The sequence below is a fragment of the Lepidochelys olivacea genome (genome assembly GCF_965140295.1).
Source record: "Lepidochelys olivacea isolate rLepOli2 genome assembly, chromosome: 4".
NCBI lineage: Eukaryota > Metazoa > Chordata > Testudines > Cheloniidae > Lepidochelys > Lepidochelys olivacea.
Window position 1 is genome coordinate 44,835,176 of NC_140414.1, and position 18,731 is coordinate 44,853,906.

Consider the following 18,731-nt stretch of genomic DNA (forward strand, 5'->3'; position numbering starts at 1 on the left):
TTCTAGTCCTGGCATCACCACTGACCTGACATTAGGTCAGTCACCTTGCTACTCCATGTCCCTGATTCCCCTCCCATCCTTCATCTATCTTGTCTATTTACGCTGCAAGCTACCCAGAGCAGGAACTGACTCTCACTAAAAGTGTTTGGGCATAACACAATGGGGCTCCAATATGAGCTGGCACCTCTAGATTCTACCACAATACTAGCAATAACTAAAACTTCCTAATTTTGACATCTAATTAAAACACACACAAATACATTTTTATTTAAAATAAACTATTCACAAATATATCTGGACGACAACTAAAATAGAAATGTGAAGACAGTAGTTTGACTCACTGATGTCTAAGACATTGCTGCTAGACAGCACCAAATTAATAAAGAACATGCAACCAAAAATAGTTACAGCTAAGGATTTAGAAACTTACCATACAATTCTTTTTGTTACTCCTTGGAAGCCATTTTATTTAAGCTATTTTCTTTTTTTCTAAGGCAGCTACATACATATTTTTATTTATAAACTATACAAACTACGAATATTGCTACTGAACCACTCTGTGGTCAACTTTCTCCCTCTTCATTATCTTCCTCCACATTCTCCTTCTTATCCCTCCTGCCATCTTCATTTTATCCTTTCCCTATTTCATTTCACACTCTTCTTGTTCTACCCACTCCTGTAACCCTTTGTCCTCGCTCTACTTTCCCCAAACATCTACCAAAGCTCACCAAACATCAACCTTCTTCTCCAAAGTAAATCACAGAACTTATATCAAGAGAAGGCAGCCACCAGCCTCCAAGAATTTGACAAAGCCTCATATCTTTAGGGCATGCTGTTGAGTTTTGTCTGTGACGTTGGAAGCTGGCTTAAAGAAACTGCTAAGCAGGCAAACTGAATATTAATGCACAGACATGCACAAGCTTCTACTCTCTATTAGCTGGCAACTGATGTAATGCAATCATCATTATATGACAAATCAAGAGGTTCTAGTCATAAGAAGAAAACTTGATACAGAAAGATACAGAAAATTAATGTAACTTCTATTACAGATGGTATTTCTAACACCTGTTTGTTGCCTTTGTCTCCTCCAAGTAGAGGAGACAAAAAAGTGTAATCAATACTAAAGCTTTTCTCAGTGCTGGTTCACTTTCTATTTTTATATTTCTAATCAAACATAGAAAAGAAGGTCAAAGGTGATTCTCTATTCAGGGAATATATCCTACATAAAGGTTGTATGAAACACATGGTCCAAATTATTCCTCAGTCTGCATTAGATAGTTACTTGATCCACGAATCCAAAGATCAGTGTTTTTCCCCAGTGAATCAGATTTACACTTCTAACCCCAATAGCCATTCCAGAGCACAACATTCATTTGAAACAGCTGGTCTGACTTGTTCCTCCGAAAAGCAGAATGCACCAATATACAAGAATGAGCATGAGAAGTCTATTGGTGTCTAGCATGGATGTATTGCAAGAAAAAGGACAAAAGCCATTTGCCTTCAATCACCTAAATATACCAGCAGCCCAGCACCAGTAGCATATTAAGGTGCACAGTGAATACATATCGCTATTACAATAAAGCTTTTAATTGTAAATTTTGTAATAATACAAATATTTTTAAACTACAATCTTGGGTTGTTTATGCAATCTATGCTTCCACCTTAAAAATAAGTCCAAACAGAAGTTGGGAATAGAAGAATAGTTCCCAATTTATTTGTAAATTTACTAGGGCTGTCAAGCAATTAAAAAAATTAATCGCAGTTAAGCAATAATAGAATACCATTTATTTAAATATTTTTGGATGTTTTCTACATTTTCAAAGATGTTGATTTCAATTACAACACAGAATATAAAGTGTACAATTTTAAAAATTTCACTTTACTGTTTATCAAGCATTCTTTGTGTTAGATATTTTCCATAATACTGTGTGTTAAATCAGCATGCCTTGGTATTTAATTATATTTATTTTTGATTACAAATACTTGCACTGTAAAAAACAAAAGCAATAGTATTTTTCAATTCGCCTAATACAAGTACTGTAATGCAATGTCTTTATCATGAAAGTTGAACTTACAAATGTAGAATTATGTACAAAAAATAACTGCATTCAAAAATAAAACAATGTGAAACTTTAGAGCCTACAAGTCCACTCAGTCCTACTTAGATAATGCTGCCCGCTTCTTGTTTACAATATACCTGAAAGTGAGAACAGAGGTTCGCATGGCACTGTAGTAGCTGGTGTCACAAGATATTTATGTGCTAAAGATTCATGTGTCCCTTCATGCTTTAACCACCACTCCAGAGAACATGCGTCCATGGTGATGATGGATCCTGCTCAATAACAATCCCAGGCAGAGTGGACCAACGTATGTTCATTTTCATCGTCTGAGTCAGATGCCACCAGCAGAAGGTTGATTTTCTTTTTTGGTGGTTTGGGTTCTGTAGTTTCTGCATCAGAGTGTTGCTCTTTTAAGACTTCTGAAAGCATGCTCCACACCTCATCCCTCTCAGATTTTGGAATGCACTTCAGATTCTTAAACCTTGGGTCGAGTGCTGTGGCTATCCTTAGAAATCTCATATTGGTACCTTCTTTGCGTTTTGACAAATCTGCTGTGAAAGTCTTCTTAAAACGAACATGTGCTGGGTCACCATCCGAGACTGCTATAGGGCAGAAATATAGGGCAGAATGCAGGTAAAACAGGAGAGATACAATTCTCCTCCCAAGGAGTTCAGTCACAAATTTAATTAATGTGTTTTTTTTTTAAATGCACATCAGCAACATGGAAGCACGTCCTCTGGAATGGTGGCTGAAGCATGAAAGGGTATACGAACGTTTAGCATATCTGGCACATGAATACCTTGCACCACCGGCTACAAAAATGCCTGTTCTCACTTTCAGGTGACAATGTAAATAAGAAGCGGGCAGCATTATCTCCCATAAAGATAAACAAGCTTGTTTCTCTTAGTGATTGGCTGAACAAGAATAGGAATGAGTGGACCTGTAGGCTCTAAAGTTTTACATTGTTTTGTTTTTGAGTCCAGTTACCTAACAAAAAAACCTACATTTGTAAGTTACACCATCACGATAAAGAGATTACACTACAGTACTTGTATGAGGTGAACTGAAAAATACTTTCTTTTATCATTTTTACAGTGCAAATATTTGTAATCAATAGTGAGCACTGTACACTTTGTATTCTGTGTTCTAGTAGAAATCAATATATTTGAAAATGTAGAAAAACATCCAAAAATATTTAATAAATTTCAATTGATATTCTATTGTTTAAAAGTGCGATTAATCATGATTAATTTTTTCTGAGTTAATCACAGCGTGGATAAAAATCAATGATTTTTTTTAAAAAATTTTTTAAAAAAATTAGATTTTTTTAAATTTAAATTGGATTTTTTTTTTGATAGAATGCTTTTTGAGGAAAAAAGCAATCTAAAGATAGTTTTAATTAAGATACATTATAGCTCAAAGAGATCTCGTCATGGAATAGGGATTATAAATTCTAATTCTATAGTCTGAGACAATATATTCATGTAATGTTTAAGAAAAGTTTTGTAAATGAGTTCCAATAGTTCATGGATTAGGGACCCAATTTTATGGGGTTCCACAGGCTTCTGTACTGATTATTTAGGTTCATCTTTCTATCTACCCAATGGGACTCAGTGCTCAGTCTAGACGATACCGTCAGAGATGTTTCGTTTTGCAGTTCTCAAACTGTGGATTTGCGTCTCCAGAGATAACATCAGGGGTTAAAGTAAAGTGGTATGGGCCGGTACAGCGTACCGGCATAAAGTGGCCACCAGTACCGGTCCGAACAGCAGCGCTTTAATGTCATTGCCCCTTCCCCGCCCCCAGGCCGCCGAAAGGGTGGCGCGGGGTGGGGCGGGGCAAAAGACGTAGCTGCCCCGGGGCCGCAATTTAAAAGGCACTGCTGGAGCCCCGGGCCCTTTAAATCGCCACTGGAGCCCCGGGCGATGCAGGTCAGGCAGCGCAGATGGGCTGGCTGGGGGACGCTGACACACCAGCCCCGCCCCTTCCGCCAAAGGCCCCGTCCCTTCCACGGAGGCCAGAGCTGGGCCCATTCTGGTAAGAGCTCAGTTTTACTTTCACCCCTGGATAACATGCTGGTTAACAGCAAAAATGTTTTAAACAATATATAGAGGTGAGAAATAACAGACCTCAACCCTATTGTCCCTATGCAAATTTGTGCACACAAAGTCAATCCCTTACCTCTCTCTAAAAGTGCAACGTTTCAAAAAGTTCAATGAATAGAAGATGGTGGGGACAGAATAGATCTGGACAAGGAGAAGTAATCTGGCGATAAATATGAGAAGGGAGGGACAGGCAGTAAGAACAAAAATGAAACTCTTTGAGCAACATATTCCAGAAATCTTGAGGTCTTTCTGAGTGCAGCCTTCATTGATTTGAGATCTACCATACCATTCTCTCACTAGAAGGGAAAACCTATAATGGCAGCAGACCGTAAAAGAGACCCAGTTTGGGAATATTTTAATGAAGTTCCTCTACACCTGTGCGTAAGAGAGGCATGTGTGCAAAATGCAAACAGTGCAACAAAGAAATGCAAGGCCTGGTTGCCCAAATTAACAACATCATGAGAAGTGTTCCTTCTCAGGAGAAAGCTGCATTGACAATGATGAAAGGAACATGTCTGAACATGCGGGATCTTCAGGTTGGTAAACTTTTTTAATTCCATACTTCTTTCTTCTGGACTGTTCTTGAATTCTCATGTTTGAGCAAAAAATATAGTTGTTATTCTATTGTACTATCATTTTAGATGCAGTTGTGATAAAAAAATAAATAGCTGAAATAGGCAGATCTTCCTTTTACAATTTCACCTTTAAAATAGTACTGAATGTCAGTGAATGCAATGAGAAATACTAAATAAGCAGTATGGTAATAATAATTAAATAACTTATTTTGTTTGGGAGAATCCATCCTCAACATACAGGATTCTGAAGACTATCCACCTTCAAGATCACCATCATTTTCTATAGTTTCAGAGTTATCTGCTAATGATAGTGTTTCAGTCACATCATGTATGTCACATAGCCACAGTATATCACCTATAGCAAAAAGAAAAAAAAATCTCCATCATCCAGAAACAACCGTAGATAACTTTGTGATAAGAAACAGCAGATTACAAAAAGAGGTAATTGATAAAAAAAATTGCCCTGTTTGTTTTTGCCGCAAACGCTCCTTTCCGTATGATTGAGAACCCACACTTCAGTAACATGGTTCAGTCATTAAGACCAGGATACAGTCCACCCAACAGAGCAGACATCGCAGGCAAATTGCTGGATAAAGTGTATGAAAGAGAAATTGAGCAGTGTGCAAAAGGTCTAGAGGGTGAAATTGTTAACTTGAGCCATGATGGCTGGAGCAATGTCCACAATGATCCTGTTGTATGTGCTTGGGTAACAACAGAAGAATGGAATGTCTTCCTTACAGAAACAAATGTACACACAGCAGAATACTTACAAGAAGTAGCAGTAAAAGCTATAACAAACTGTGGGGAAAAATTCAAATGTCTAGTACACAGCGTGGTAACAGACAATGCTGCAAATGTATCCAAGATGAGAAGAAATTTAGAAGAGAGTCCCAAGCTAATAACATATGGTTGCTGTGCTCATTTGATGCATTTCTTAGCCAAAGACTTCAGTGTTCCAGAAATAAAGGCTAATGTGGAAATTGCAAAATACTTCTGAAACAACCACTTTGCAGCAGCTGCTCTGAAAAAAAGTGGGAGGAAGCAAGCCAACTCTCCCACAAGACTTACAATGGAACTCAGTAGTGTACTGTTTTGAGCACTGTACCAAGAACTGGCCTAATCTGATGACAATCTGTGAACAAAATCGTGAAAAAATAGACGGCACTATCACAGCCAAAGTTCTCAACATTGGGCTTAAGAGATGTGTCGAACACATGCTGAGTACCCTGAAGCATATTTCTGTAGCCTTGAACAAAATGCAGGGAAATAGCTTTTTTGTTGCTGATGCTGCTGAATCTGGAAGGAACTGAGATAGATCTTAAAAAGAGAAATATGCAATGACAGAGTTAAATTACAAGCATTAAAAAACGAATGGGACAAGCACGATCTCCAGCTCATTTTCTTGCAAATATTCTCAATACTCGGTACCAGGGTCAAACCTTAACTGCTGAAGAGGAGGAGATGGCTCTGACATGGACATCCAGCAATCATCCCTCCATAATGCCAACTATAATAAACTTCAGAGCTCAGTGTGAACCATTCAAGAAATATATGTTTGCTGATGTTTTAAAGAAAGTCACATCAGTGAACTGGTGAAAGTCACTTAAACACTTGGATTCAGAGACTGTTGAAGTGACAATCTCTCTTTTAAAAGCAGTAGCTTCTTCTGCCCGTGTAAAAAGAATATATTTTCTTCCCTTGGGCTAATTCATTCCAAATTGAGAAATCGTGTGAGACCTGAAAAAGCAGGAAAGTTTGTTTTTCTTTTCCAGATTATGAACAAACAGGAAAATGAAGGTGAAGACAACAGAGTTAGCTGCAGAAGCCAATATTTTAAGTTTCTCATGTTGACCTGGCTGACAGTCCATTTAATTTTTGTTGTTTTAAATATTTCATAACTATTTTAGTTAAAAACAATTTTAACAAAAACAAACCTGATTTTAAATAACTTGAATGTTTAACTAAATTCAAAAATTCATATGCTTGTTTTGTTAAAATATTATATGTTTGCTGTTGAAGAAAATAATCCAGAATACATAACATTGTTGTTTACTTAAATAAAATAATTTAAATGTCTGTCTGGTGATGTTCTCCTCCTAATACAGCATGGAAAGAAAATCCTCCAAATATTAATGATTAACCTGTTGAATTGGAGATAGTTCACCCCCCCCCCCAGTGACTTCATAAATATCTGCTTCAATTACCTTTGGTAAATGAAATATCCAAACAATCATTCATTTTCTGATATAGCTGTAAAACTAATCTGAAAAGTTTTCAAAATAAATCACTTTTAAAATACATCGTGTGTACCTTCTAAAAATGAAACCTACACCTATCTCTGAGTTGTGAAGAATATGTATTAAGGTTATAACAACCAACAAGAATGCACTTCTATGTAGAAATCCATGATTAAATAGAGTCTTCCTGACTAGTGATTTAAATCAAATGCTCCCTGGTTAATCATGAGTTAACTGTGATAAATCGACAGCCCTAAAATTTACCTACTCCTTCTTGGACGCTTTCTCCTTTTTCCTATCCCCAGAAGACTGGCTGACCATTTCAAAGCAACTTGTGACCCAAAATTCACTTTCACTTAAAAGCTAAACCTGGAAACTGAACAGTCCTCAAGTTAGATGGGTCAGAAATGGCTGAATACCTATGGATCAGCTATGAAAAAAATATATAAAGAAAAAGTTAGATCTGATCCATGCTATTTCTTGAAAATCACCTGTGTGGCTGATGTCCAGTTGAATGGGGGCCATTCTGGAGGTTGGTCTGGCTATACTGATGGGTGCCAGGAGGTGGAGATCCAACAGGAGCAGAGGACCCAAAAGGCACAGTAGATTTCAACATACCTAAAATAAGTCACATTTAAATACATTTATAATAGATATAAAAATGCATTAAATCCATTAAATGAGGACTTACTGGAACAGAACAATTGGGAGATATAAGAATTACGGTTTCAATACCAATAGCCAAGACTGGATGAATTCAGAGCTAGGCACAGAAATTAATTAAAAAAATCCATCAACAATGCTCACCATTTATGACTTCCTTCTCACCTTCCTCTCTTTTTCAGCATTTCCCATTCCTTTATTGCTTTCAAGGATGCTGTTTTTTGTACACTAACAGGCACAGATTATAAACAGCAACCTAGGCCTCAGCTATGCTATGGCGACAACCTTAAATGTTAAACTTTATAAAGGGGTAAATCCAGAAATTTGACAGGAACAATATAAATAATAAAATAATAATATTATATAAGGTAACATCAAATACTTGCTTAGGAAAATAAACTAAGTTACCATCGAAATAGAAAGTTTTTTCAACACCACCTTGTGTCACCCCAAGAGGGAATCAGTAACTCCTCACCCTGGCTTCAAAGTCCAGCTTCATCTCTCTCCGGCTTGTGATACTCCTTTGCTTTGGCACTGTGATGACCACAACTCTTTCCAACAGGTTCACCCACAAACGACAGATCCTCAAGCCGGAGGATCACGCCCACTTCCCAGATTGTACCTCCATCAGTGTCCCAATGGTCAACCTCACTGGGCATACGATCTATAACCCTTGCAGCCAGGCTCCTAGCATGCTGCCCTTCAAGGTCCAGCTTCCTCTAATACAGCTTGCTCAGCAAATCCCCTTTTTACATTAGTGACGCTTCTTTTCGCCTCCTTCTTCTCTAACCACCTTCTAAATACCTCCTCTCCAGTAGATCCCAAGCCCCATCACTCAAACTGCCCTCTCATTGGCCATCTCTCCCCAGGACAGCACTCTGTGTTGCTGCATCTCAGCTGCAGGCCCTCTATTACCCTTCTTGGTTGGCAGCAGGTGCTTGTTCCCAGGTTACTACAGTGGAACAAAGGGGGAAGAGAAGGAGAAACAGAAGGAAAGAGATTGTGCAGGAAAGGAAAGAAAAAAATCAGAGTAGGAAGGTGAAAAGGATTCTGAGAAAGGTAGGGAAGGGAAAGATGAGAAAAAAAATTAAGAGCTAGGAAAGAGTCTCCGAATTAGTGCAGGAAAGGACCTGTGCACTTTTATTCGGAAAGTTTATTTGGGAATTCCTAGCCTACTCATTAAGCTTTTTAGTAAGAAGAAACACCAACAGTTAAGTTTTCCTCAGTAAGACAGTGCTTTTCAGAAAACTGAAAGAGCCTGACAATACAGGCTTACCATAAGAATGCAGCTCACCTGTAACCAGTATCCCTACAGTAGGAGTGTTGCTTAAACATTGAGAAATCCAAATTGCTGACCAACGGTACGGAGATTACAATTTATAAAGAACAATAATGTAACGCAATTAATGTTCCAATCAGTGTTTCTTGGATTATTTTTCTTTTAGGTTAACTTTCCTTAAAGTTAAAGTTTGGATGGCTACCAACTTTGGTACTCTCCTTTCTGAATATTCCATATCAAAAAAACTTCTAATTTCTAGAGGTTCTTCGATTTCATTTGTCCAAACTCAGTCTTGGTATGAAGGTTGCACTGCATTTGATAAAGAGTCCTGGCTCCTCGCTCTAGGCTGAATTTGTTCCTGTCACTCATTTCATGAGAACAAGAAAAGTAGACAGGCTATTCAACAAACTACATATACAATCTTATGCAATAAGAAGAAATCAGCCTTCTAATTAGCTGTCGATCCTGCTTAATATCTGAAAAATGTAAATCCTAATCTAAGTTTTCATCTTCTTATAGTCCTCTTTTACCTACCTTCTATAAAAGCCTTGAAGGACAGCTCAAACACCTTAATATGTGCTCTACCCGCCTCTCTGATGTTGGCCAAAACTTGTATGTCATTTCCCTTTGCAGACTCAGTATCCTGCCCACCAATGTTGTTAAGTTTTTCTCGCCCCCTTTTTAAGCCTTACTCTTTGATTAAAGGCTACTGCCCTGATTTTTCTCTCCAGTATATACTCCTTTAACTTCATTGAAATGACACCTGATTTACACAGGTCAGCGAGTAGAGAATCTGGTCTTATATAGGTTGCCAGTATAAATCTTTGGTCATTTTCTTGCATCAATCCTATATAAGTTCAATCACATTCTCTACTTTTTAAAAAATCTGGAGCCCCAGTTTGGCAATCTTTTTTTGAGTTTTGTATCCTGACATAGGTGTAAGTACAAATATTCACTGCAGCTACATGTTTGTCCTGCTTTGCTTTATCTGATGTCTGTCAATTACAATGTATTAATCAGTAGACACATCATACTGAGATATAATGAGCAACTTTCCACCCAGCCTATAAAAACTAGCCAGGCTATTTTCCCTATTAGAAGCCAATTGGTTCCTATATGATCAGATAGCTGGCCTATGTTTTCCTCTTTTTAACTGACCCCACCACTGAAAAGACAATCTCAATGAGTACAATACTGAGTACAGTACCAACTGGATGTTCACAGTCTAGATCCCGGTTAGGATCTCATTAATCTTTTAAATCAATTATTGGTCCTACAGCAGAAAACAGCTCATTTCTGAAGTTGACACCTCCCATCAAAGAGGTTAGCTTAGGAAACACCTCTCTTTGTTTTCAGAAAAGATTTTTAACTCTTTCCTTCTCTCTGCATATATTAGGCATTTCTTATCACTGTGGTATCCAAACACAAATACTACTTACTGTTCCCTGCAAAGCAAACCTCACATGCAGTGTAAGTATACATGAAAGGCCTGATTCTTTCTTGCTCTGCATATTGTCTTATCATTTGCAAAGTTGGTATAAGACACCACCAAATCAGAACAGAGAATTTTTCACTGGTGTAAATGATTACATGAGATGCAAGACAATTAAGAATCAGGCCCTGAGTATATAGTACACTAGTACTGCCTTACCTGACTGAGATGCCGAGTATGATGGGTTTGGGTTGCCATAATGCCCATAAAGAGGTGAAGATGTAGGTGGTCCAAAGCCTGTAGAAAAACCTCCAATACCCGGTTGGGATTGGGAATATGGAGGTGTTGCAACATAACCTTGTTGGCTCATTCCGATATTATTCTCATTCCAAATGGGAGTCTTCCTTACGAGTCTGTAAAGGAAAGATTTCTATCAACTCTTACTCCATAGCATCCTACGAGACTCACATTTTTGTTACTGAAAGGGATACAATGAAAACCTTAAGGCAACACAAACAGAGTCAAGAAGAGAACAACTTTTTGTTCCCATCTCTTCCCCAGCCTTACTGTGTGAACTTGAACAAATCACTTAATTTATCTGGACATAGTCATTCTATCCCAGGGGAAAAGACTACAGAGTAGGGGGTTTGGTTTTTTGGGGGGGCTGGTGATCTTTGTGGAAGAAAACTCTTTGAACTGTTCTATTAGGAGGCGGTGAGAACGGGCTGCATTTGCCCCCAAAGAACAGAATGTGGGTCCGCTCCCCAGACACCACAGATCCCACAAGATACAGAGGAAGTGCAAAAAAAAGCAGAATGAGGGTGGGGCAGGACCACTCCAGCAAACACTGGTCCTACCCCAATACCCCCTTTGCACCAGGCTATCTTGCAGAAGCAAGCTGTGCAGTGAGCCTCCTGAACCAGACATATTTCCAGTAGTGAGGGAGGATTCAAGGTCCTTTCATGCTGGTTTAGCTGGAGCAAAGGGCCTACAGTGCACGGATGAATTCATCTCTATAACTGCAAATCCAGAACATCTCACCCATCTGCATTAGCACCACAGCTCAGGCCTTGGCCCCCCTTCAGATTTAAGCACAACAAAAAGTTATTCGCTTTGTCATAGCCATTTTTATTACTCCAAGAGAAGCCGGCACATATGTCAAACATCAGCTACTTCAGTTATCTGACAGTGCCTCCCTAACCCCATTGCTCCAGCCTGACTCCCTGCTACCCAGCTGTGCTCCTTACAGACCTCCCCAGCCAACCTCTGGTCACAGGGAAGCAGGCTGGACAATGGGGCATAGGAGGCTCAGTAATCACAACACAGGGTACAGGAGACCTGCTTCCTAACCAAGCCTGGGTTCATATTCACAGCTGATGGCTGGCTGGGCAGTCTCCCTCCAGTTAGCCTTTACAGACCCCAGCCAACCAACCAGCTAGCTAGCTACCGCTTTCCTTTATCTTTCTGCTTTATACTCCGACAGATCCAATCTTGTTTTCCATTGATTGCCCAGACAAACCTGCTCAATGTCACCAGAACATGTATCCTTCTAGCAAATGCATAAGTGTTTCAATAGACAAGAAGCTGCCACCCCATTCCCAGGGTGCTGCCAGCACCTAGCCACAGGATAACTTCAGCCACCACTCTCCCCATTCTTCTGCCCCCACTGTTTTATTAGCATTTGATTTAAAGCAAAACAAAAACCAACTCCCACGTGACTTTAGACCTTCTGATGCCAGGAATTTCGTTTCATTGTGTTTGAAAGCTGGATCTCACCTGTAATAACACTTTGGGCATCTGTTTGTTACAGGAAGGTTTTGTTTACAAGCATACTTACTAGTGCTTTTCCCTGAGTGGGGCTAAAAATTAAGATGACTATAAAACTCTGAAGTATAGGGCAGTGTTGAGCTAGACCAGGGGTGGGCAGCCTTTCAGAAGTGTTGTGGCAAGTCTTCATTTAGTCACTCTAATTTAAGGTTTCACATGCCAGTAATACACTTTTAATGTTTTTAGAAGGTCTCTTTCTATAAGTCTATAATATATAACTAAACTATTATTGTATGTAAGTAAATAAGGTTTTTTAAATGTTTAAGAAGCTTCATTTAAAATTAAATTAAAATGCAGAGCCCCCCCGAGCGGTGGCCAGGACCCGGGCAGTGTGAGTGCCACTGAAAATCAGCTCGCATGCCGCCTTTGGCACGCGTGCCATAGGTTGCCTATGCCTGAGCTAGGCTAACACATTTCATAACACTACTTTGCATTTACATAGCACCTTTCAACAGGGGATGTGAAAATGTTTTACTGATATTAAAGTTATTTACTTACCCAGCCCTGTTAGGTAATTATCATTGCCCTCTTTTTACATAGTGAAGAAACCAAACCAAACCCTCTATAAGGGGAGATTAAAGAGGCTAGGACTTTTCAGCTTGGAAAAGAGGAGACTAAGGGGGGATATGATAGAGGTGTATAAAATCATGAGTGGTGTGGAGAAAGTGAATAAGGAAAAGTTATTTACCTGTTCCCATAATATAAGAACGAGGGGCCACCGAATGAAATTAATGGGTAACAGGTTTAAAACAAATAAAAGGACGTTCTTCTTCACTAAGTGCACAGTCAACCTGTAGAACTCCTTGCCTGAGGAGGTTGTGAAGGCTAGGACTATAACAGGGTTTAAAAGAGAACTGGATAAATTCATGGAGGTTAAGTCCATTAATGGCTATTAGCCAGGATGGGCAAGGAATGGTGTCCCTAGCCTCTGTTTGTCAGACGGTGGAGACGGATGGCAGGAGAGAAATCACTTGATCATTACCTATTAGGTTCACTCCCTCTGGTGCACCTGGCGTTGGCCCCTGTTGGTAGACAGGATACCAGGTTCGATGGACCTTTGGTCTGACCCAGTATGGCCATTCTTATGTTCTTATGTAACCAGAGAGGTTAAGTTCAAAATTTGAAAAAATAAAATCAACTGATTTTTGGTAACCAACATGAGACTGATTGTTCGGAGATACAGAGCATCCAAAACCACAAATGAAGTCAAGGAGAGCTGTGAGTACTCAGCACCCAAGGGGCCTTAAGTTGCGCGCACACACACATAAACACACAATAAATGAGACATCCCAAATTAATGGGCACTCCTGGAAAATGTTGCCTAAGCGTCCTTCCCAGGTCAGACAGGAAATTAGCGGCTAAGCCGGGAACAAGACCCAGATCTCCTTACACCCAGTCCCGTGGTGATAGCTCACAATTCTCCTATACACAAGATTCCCCACTTGTTTAAGAAATTTTTGTTGAATGTTCAGCAGTTCCAAACAGATAAGATGACAGAGCTGTCATTTGTTCCTTAGCTACTAAGGCAAAGCTTGAAAAAGAGAGAAAGCCCAGAGGGTGCTTTGTTGCCAGTAGTACTTTTTTTTTTCCCCAGCAGAGCGAGACGTGGCAACATGAGCTTTGGTCACTCTAGAATAGATTTACCTAACAGTCAGCTCTAACGTACAGTATGTAGGAAGAGAGAAATATTCACTCTAAGAAGGTTTCAGCAGCCAACACCTTTCTTAGCCCTGACAGTATCCAAGGGAAATGACTTCCTCCACTACTCAGTCACCCAAAAAAAAAAAAAAAACCAACAAAAAAACCTTGCCACGTCAAACTTCCCACACATTAAAAAAAAACAGAGAGATAATGTGTAAGAAGGAGAGGGACTCTCAAACACAAACATAATGCCAACTTACTGTTCTGACTCATCTCATACTGTATTTCATATCTATAATAAATAACCCTCCTCATACACAGATATACATATATATAGAACACACAGGGAAACCTGCTCCAAAATACTACCCAAGATACCAGCATAAAATGATCCACTAGTCAATGCTGGACTTTAATGAGAGATGTACAAAACTGTACAGGAAACTACACAGGAAATTTTAAGATCGCCTCTTAAACCAGGGGTTTTCTATTGTATGTGCTGTCCTTTTCACAAGTTTCTCTATTGATATACCTACATATAAATATAAATAGAAAAAAGTTTTATTTTCTCCCTTCTCTTGCTATTATGTCTTTCCCAACCCCAAACAACAAAGCCCTCCCTGACACTTCACTAACTCAAATGATATCAGTAGTCAGCTAGGTTGTAATCCTTCAGCTGTGTCTATTCAGCATAATTGCTGTGCCCATGCAAAGTTCCACTGAAATCGATGCGGCTCTCGAAAATCACACAGGCCCATCCACACAGATTCCACTATAAGATCAGGGACTTTAACTATAATATAAAAACACTCTCACCCCAATGGAAGGGAGTTGGTTGTTATTTTTATGATTTAAGTGCTACTGTGTTTTTGGTGTTGCACAATCCATAGAGGGAGACAGAGTCCCTGCCCCTAGCACCTTACACTTAGATAATTAGTACAATTTTGGCATATTATATACTAGAAAGCCAGACAACAGTCCAAACTGAAAGCAGTGAAGACTGTGTGTATATTTTATATAGAAGTATATTTAATTGGAGTTAATTCATCTTGCAAGGAGTTGTGGAAGAGTAAATGTAATTCCCCCCACAATTTATTATTAAGACTGCAGTTATTGTTTACTTCAATATAATAGGCTCAATTACAACACAGTGTAACGCAACAGCAATGCCCTCTCCTTCTTCATCCCATTACTGTACTGTGTATAGAATGCATCTTCCCCTTAATAATACTGTGTATGAGAGACATTCCTCCAACCTGGGTTACTCATGTAGGAAATACATTTTCACCTGGGCTCCCCCCTAGTTCCGTGCATGTAGGGTGCATGCTCCCCTGATCTCACTGTTACCTAGTATATGGGGTACACCCCTTCCCATTGCTCTCAGGTGCTGGATGCATGTCCCTCACCCTGGGATGTGTGTATAAGATGCACTCCAGTCTGCTGCTCCCCAATACTGTGCATACAGGATACAAGTCCCTCACAATACTCCAACTCCGTGTTGAGAACATACTCCAACGCTGCATATATAGGATGCACTCTTCCCCCAAGTCTCCAGTTCTGTATATACCTTATGCACCCCCCTCCCCATGTCCTCCCAATGCTATGTACATAGATAGTATCCACTCCTTCCCCAAGTTTCCAGTGCTGTTCATATAAGACGCATCCCAAACTGTACTCCAATTATGTGTATATAGGCTGCACCACCAAGTCCCAGTTGGTGCGTATTCAGGGTGCACCCTCACGCCGCACCCCCCAAGCTGTACTCATAGGTCGTGCACCACCCTGCAGCCCCCGCCAGTGCTGTGTGTCTAGGACGCAGCCCCTGCAGCACTTTAACAGGTAGTATATATCGGGTGCACCCCCTTGCTGAGCGCACATAACGCAGCCTGCTCCCCACCACCGCCCCAGGTTTCCATTACCTGTGCACTGTGTGCAGCCCCCCTCCCCCGTGTCTCTGGGGCTCGCACGCTCGGGGCCGGTCACACAGCAGCTGTCTCCGGCGCGAGGCTCCCGGCTCCTCTCGGCTCGCGGCCGCCCAGTGAACTGCCACGTCTAACAGCGAGCGCCGGGAGCGAGCGCCGGGAGCCGCCGCGGACACGCGCCGGCGCACACAGCCCGGCTCGAACCACGCTCCCTCACTCAGGCGCATGCCCGAGAGAGGAGGCCGAGCAAGCGCAGTCACAACCCTGAAGCCGCCGCCCTCACCTGCCTGCCGAATCGGCTCCCTAAGCAGAGCGGGGCGAGGACTGGAGAAGGAAGGGTAGAGGAGCCGCAGTGGGGCTGGGGTGGGGGGAGTGGTGCAGCAGCTAGGGGGCTGTGCAGCTGTCAGGAAGGGGAAAGGGATGAAAATTAATGCAGAGAGGGAGGAAAACGCGGCAGGGTCTCGTTATTTGCTGTTTCCTTAAAGCCCCAGCTCCTGGAGTCCTGAGACTCTCCGCTTATGCTTAAAGAGGCTGTCACTGAGTCTGGCTGGTGGTGGTGGAGGGGAGCTGGAAAACATGACCCCCTGCTGGCTCAAAACCATTAGTGAAATACTGTATCCAGTGTTGGCATCCACAAAAGAGGTTGAAAAATAAGAAAGGGTTCAGAAAATAGCTACAAGAATGATTCAAGTGGGAGACTGAAGCAGCTCAACCTATTTAGCTTATCAAAGAGAACATTAAATGGTGACTTGATCACTGTCTAAGACCCTAGCTGGGGGAAAGATTTCTGATGGTGCAGGGCTTGAGTGTAGACATGGCTTAAATTTCTCAGGGATGTAGATTTTTCACACCCCTAAGTGACATAGCTGTGTCAATTTAACTTTTTATGTAGACCTGGCCTTATTCTGGTCTCAGTCTCTCCCTGTTTTTTGCCTGCAACCCAGCATGTCTTTTTCACACACGTCCACTTGGTCAGAATAATATTCTGAGGAAACCTCCACCTAGTTTCTGAGCAGACTATTAGGCCTTGTTTTAGATGTGGCCCCTTAACTGTCTCTGCCAGCTATTTTAAGCAAAGGGCATGTTCAAACACCAGGTTCAATATGGTTTTAACTCAACCCATAACAAAGTTTAACCCAGCTCATAAAAATACTTAAAATATATTTTTAAAGTGACAGAAGCCATAACCACCGAGGGAAAAAAACAAGGCTTAATTTGGAGTCCCTGAGCTATATGCACATTTTCATATTGTCAGGGCCCTACCAATTTCATGGCCAAGAAAAATGTGTCACAGGCTGTAAAATAAGCCCTTCCCCATGAAATCTGATCTCTCCCTTGCTGCTGGGAGTACCCCAGCTGGGGGGCTCCTCTCTGCAAGTCCCAGCTGGCCTGGGGAGGGACAGGGCTTGTCCATCCCCTGCACGGCCACTGTCCAGGAGTCAGGGGTGCGGTTGAGGGAGGGGGAGGGAGATCAGAGCCACCTCGGAGTGCCTCCCCCGCTGGAGGAAGCTCCAGCTGGGCAGCAGCCCTGGAAGTTCCTTCAGCTGGAGGAGGCTTGTGAAGGTGGGTCCGATCTCCTGCTGCTGCCAGGAGCACCCCAGCCAGGGGGCTCCTAGCTGCTAGTCCCTGTTGGGCTGGGGAAGGATAGGACGCACCTCTGGGTACCTTTGGGCTTGGGAGCCCACGTTTACAACATCATAAAATTTCAGATGTAAACAACTGAAAACATGAAACTGACCAATTTTTAAACCCTCTGGCTGTGAAATTGATCAAAATGGACAGTGAATTTGGTAGGGCCCTACATATCATGAACAGAGACCCTTAGTATAGGGTGATCTCATGGGCCACTTGTGAATCTGATACCACCCTTACCAGCAGCAAACAGACCTTGGTTCAATGAAAAACTGTAATTTTAGGACAATATTAAAGAGAACCCAGATTAAAAAGTCCAAACAGACCCAGTGAAACCATTTAAATTGATCAAAAAGGCCTCCGGAGACTGAGGGAATCATAAATCACGCTGCACCTTGCAGAAAGGATTACCATTTGAAGACTAACAGATGTTTCACTGCTGCAAGTGGTACCCTCATAGTTTGGTATAGGGAGAGGTCTGTTTCCTTTAATCTTTTGCAAGACATACATTGCGGAGTTTCCACAATGTGATAAGTATCAGAGGGGTAGCCGTGTTAGTCTGGATCTGTAAAAGCGATGTGACCATTGCTTATTAGCACTGTAGTGTCCAGGAAGTGGATCTCTTGTGTGGACTGGTCCAGGCTGAGGTTGATGGTGGGATGGAAATTGTTGAAATCATGGTGGAATTCCTCAAGGGCTTCTTTTCCGTGGGTCCAGATGATGAAGATGTCATCAATAGAGCGCAAGTAGAGTAGGGGCATTAGGGGACGAGAGCTGAGGAAGCGTTGTTCTAAGTCAGCCATAAAAATGTTGGCACAGTGTGGGGCCATGCGGGTACCCATAGCAGTGCTGCTGATTTGAAGGTATACATTGTCCCCAAAAATGAAATAGTTATGGGTGAGGACAAAGTCACAAAGTTCAGCCACCAGGTTAGCCGTGACATTATTGGGGATACTGTTCCTGACGTCTTGTAGTCCATCTTTGTGTGGACTGTTGGTGTAGAGGGCTTCTACATCCATAGTGGCCAGGATGGTGTTTTCAGGAAGATGGCCAGTAGATGTCTGTGTGAATTGTATAGAGTTCCAGGCAGGGGTAGTCCATGATGAAAAAAAGAGAGACAAAGCTGGCATTGAAGCTGTGCAGAAGCCTGCCTGTTCATGTCTATAGTAAAGTTTGTAATTTTATTTAAGGAATGTTTCCTATAAGGCAGACTGATTCCATATCTCACAGCATATAGTACACAACCTTAAAGTGTGTGTGTGTGGGTGAAGGGGTACGGGGGAGGGGGAAGGACCTCTACATAGGTCAATGATTTGTTTGTAAGGGGAGCTTTCCTTTCCAAGCTCTTTGATCCCTGG

The 18,731-nt window shown here is 41.3% G+C and overlaps 1 protein-coding gene across 1 annotated transcript in view; it reads right to left on the bottom strand.

Annotated features, from left to right (window-relative positions):
• Positions 1-15,888, bottom strand: part of SEC24D (SEC24 homolog D, COPII coat complex component) — a 94,995-nt gene extending 79,107 nt beyond the window's left edge. Inside the window, exons 1-3 of the mRNA XM_084626088.1 lie at positions 15,739-15,888; positions 10,571-10,764; positions 7,469-7,595 (exon numbers count right to left, since the gene is read on the bottom strand). Coding sequence (XP_084482214.1) covers positions 7,469-7,595; positions 10,571-10,721 — 278 coding nt within the window. The 5' untranslated portion in view covers positions 10,722-10,764; positions 15,739-15,888. The remainder of the gene's footprint in view (positions 1-7,468; positions 7,596-10,570; positions 10,765-15,738) is intronic.
• Positions 15,889-18,731: the final 2,843 nt, after the last annotated feature.